Below are 1,901 nucleotides of genomic sequence, written 5' to 3'. Positions count from 1 at the left end.
GGGGGGGGTGGGCGTTGTTTGAGTTGTTGGAGGAGCAAACTAGAGGAGTGGTGAAGTATCCCATTCTCATCAGTGAATACTTACTTTGTTTTAACATCTTTTTTCTTTGGGGTTTCCGGGTTTACTTCTTAGTTCTTTAAGTGGAAAGGGCAACGTATGTACTGTAACAAATATTGTGGTCAATAGACTATAGGGATGGTTCTTGAGGGACGACTGTATAATTATATTTTTTAATGAAATCTTTGGGATTAACCTGAGAATATATTTTTCTGAATAATAAATAATTCCATTATATTCGTAGACGCCGTTAACCTCCCGTTAAACGGCTGACGTTAATATTTTCTTTCTAGATGTTTCGTATTTTGACTTAAGTGGGAAAGTTGAAGGGTCTCTTCAGGTATTCCTCACTAAACCCAAATCTGTAATTTGATCTCTCTCTCGATTCAGTCTTGGTGAGCGACTTCGAAGACGACGACGCCGACGACGATTCACATTTTCCCCTGAGCTTCTCCTTTCTCCGAGTATCGTAAGTTCTTTTCACTCTCCTCTTCTCCAATTCCACAAACTCGTTCTTCGTTTTCTTCTATAACGACGACAACACCTGATTTTGTTGTTGCTTACATTAGCTTTGACTTCGACCATGTTCGTTCGCATGGGTTTTTGTTATTGACTCTTACCTTAGTCCGATTTCATCGCTGATTGAACTCTTATTCTACAAATAGTTTCTGGAAATTGAGTGTCACGTTTGTCAATTCTCACTTTTGATTTCAGGCCGAGGTTAAAATGGAAAAACAAATGGATGAATCTGTGGAGAATCAAAGTCAAACACATGGTAAGTATATTGTAAATCTTGGAACTATCATGTATACAACATGCTTGTTAGAGGAAAGATTTTGATAATTGATTACTATGTTTTCCTACTGCATCATTAGTGGCAGAAGAACAAGAGAGCGAAATAGTTACTGAAGGAAGTGCTGTTGTGCACGGTGAGCCTTCTCAAGATGGTAGTGTTCCCCCTAAAGTTGATAGTGAAGCTGAGGTCTTGGATGAGAAAGTCAGTAAGCAGATCATCAAGGAAGGTCATGGTTCCAAACCATCCAAGTACGCGACATGCTTCTGTAAGTACCTCTTAGATTTCTGCTGATCAGATGCTGATTTGTAATTGCACTTGTTCTTGACTGAGTTTCAGAAAATTGGTTTGTTGTAATCCTTGATATGATATTGGAATTGCTTGTGCTAAAAGAGGGTTATTTATGTTGAAGAGGGTTCAAATGTGGTATAAGTTTTGTGAACTTATGGTTGGTGAGGAACACTTTTTAGCCTAATATGTCCTGGATATAATCTTCTTCAAGCTTATCCATCTATTTGAATTTATATCTGACCAATTTCATATTGTCCATAGTGCACTATAGGGTATGGACCAAAAACAGTCAGCATAAATTTGAGGACACATGGAAAGAGCAGCAACCTATTGAATTGGTTATAGGGAAAGGTATGTGGCTGTCCATTATGTACTCTATACCTCCCTCTCGTTGGATGCATCATCATTAGTATATTGCTGAGTTAGCTTGTGTATCATTTGAACCTAATGAAAATGGATATATGTGAGGAACAAGATTGAGTTTCCTATGTTTTTGCTTCAAAGCTGAATAGCCCATTTTAACATTACTATATATACAAAAATTTAAACCAGATTTTGTACTAATGAGTGAATTGTTGTCTGTGAGACAGAGAAGAAAGAGTTGGCCGGTTTAGCCATCGGGGTTTCTAGCATGAAGTCTGGTGAACGTGCACTCGTGCATGTTGGCTGGGAACTGGCATATGGTAAAGAAGGAAACTTTTCTTTTCCGAATGTTCCACCTATGGCAGATTTGTTATATGAGGTTGAAGTTATTGGGTTT

General features: G+C 38.1%; 1 protein-coding gene across 1 annotated transcript in view; it reads left to right on the top strand.

The window, feature by feature from the left end:
- LOC104766064 (peptidyl-prolyl cis-trans isomerase FKBP42) overlaps window positions 385-1,901 on the top strand; it is a gene marked incomplete in the record, with an annotated part of 3,421 nt that continues 1,904 nt past the window's right edge. The window contains 4 exon segments of the mRNA XM_019240621.1: window positions 385-526; window positions 772-832; window positions 933-1,118; window positions 1,403-1,487. Coding sequence (XP_019096166.1) covers window positions 784-832; window positions 933-1,118; window positions 1,403-1,487 — 320 coding nt within the window.

This window comes from Camelina sativa, chromosome 19 (genome assembly GCF_000633955.1).
Source record: "Camelina sativa cultivar DH55 chromosome 19, Cs, whole genome shotgun sequence".
Classification (NCBI taxonomy): domain Eukaryota; kingdom Viridiplantae; phylum Streptophyta; class Magnoliopsida; order Brassicales; family Brassicaceae; genus Camelina; species Camelina sativa.
Note: the sequence above shows the minus strand (reverse complement) of the source record. Positions and strands in the feature narration are given on the sequence as shown.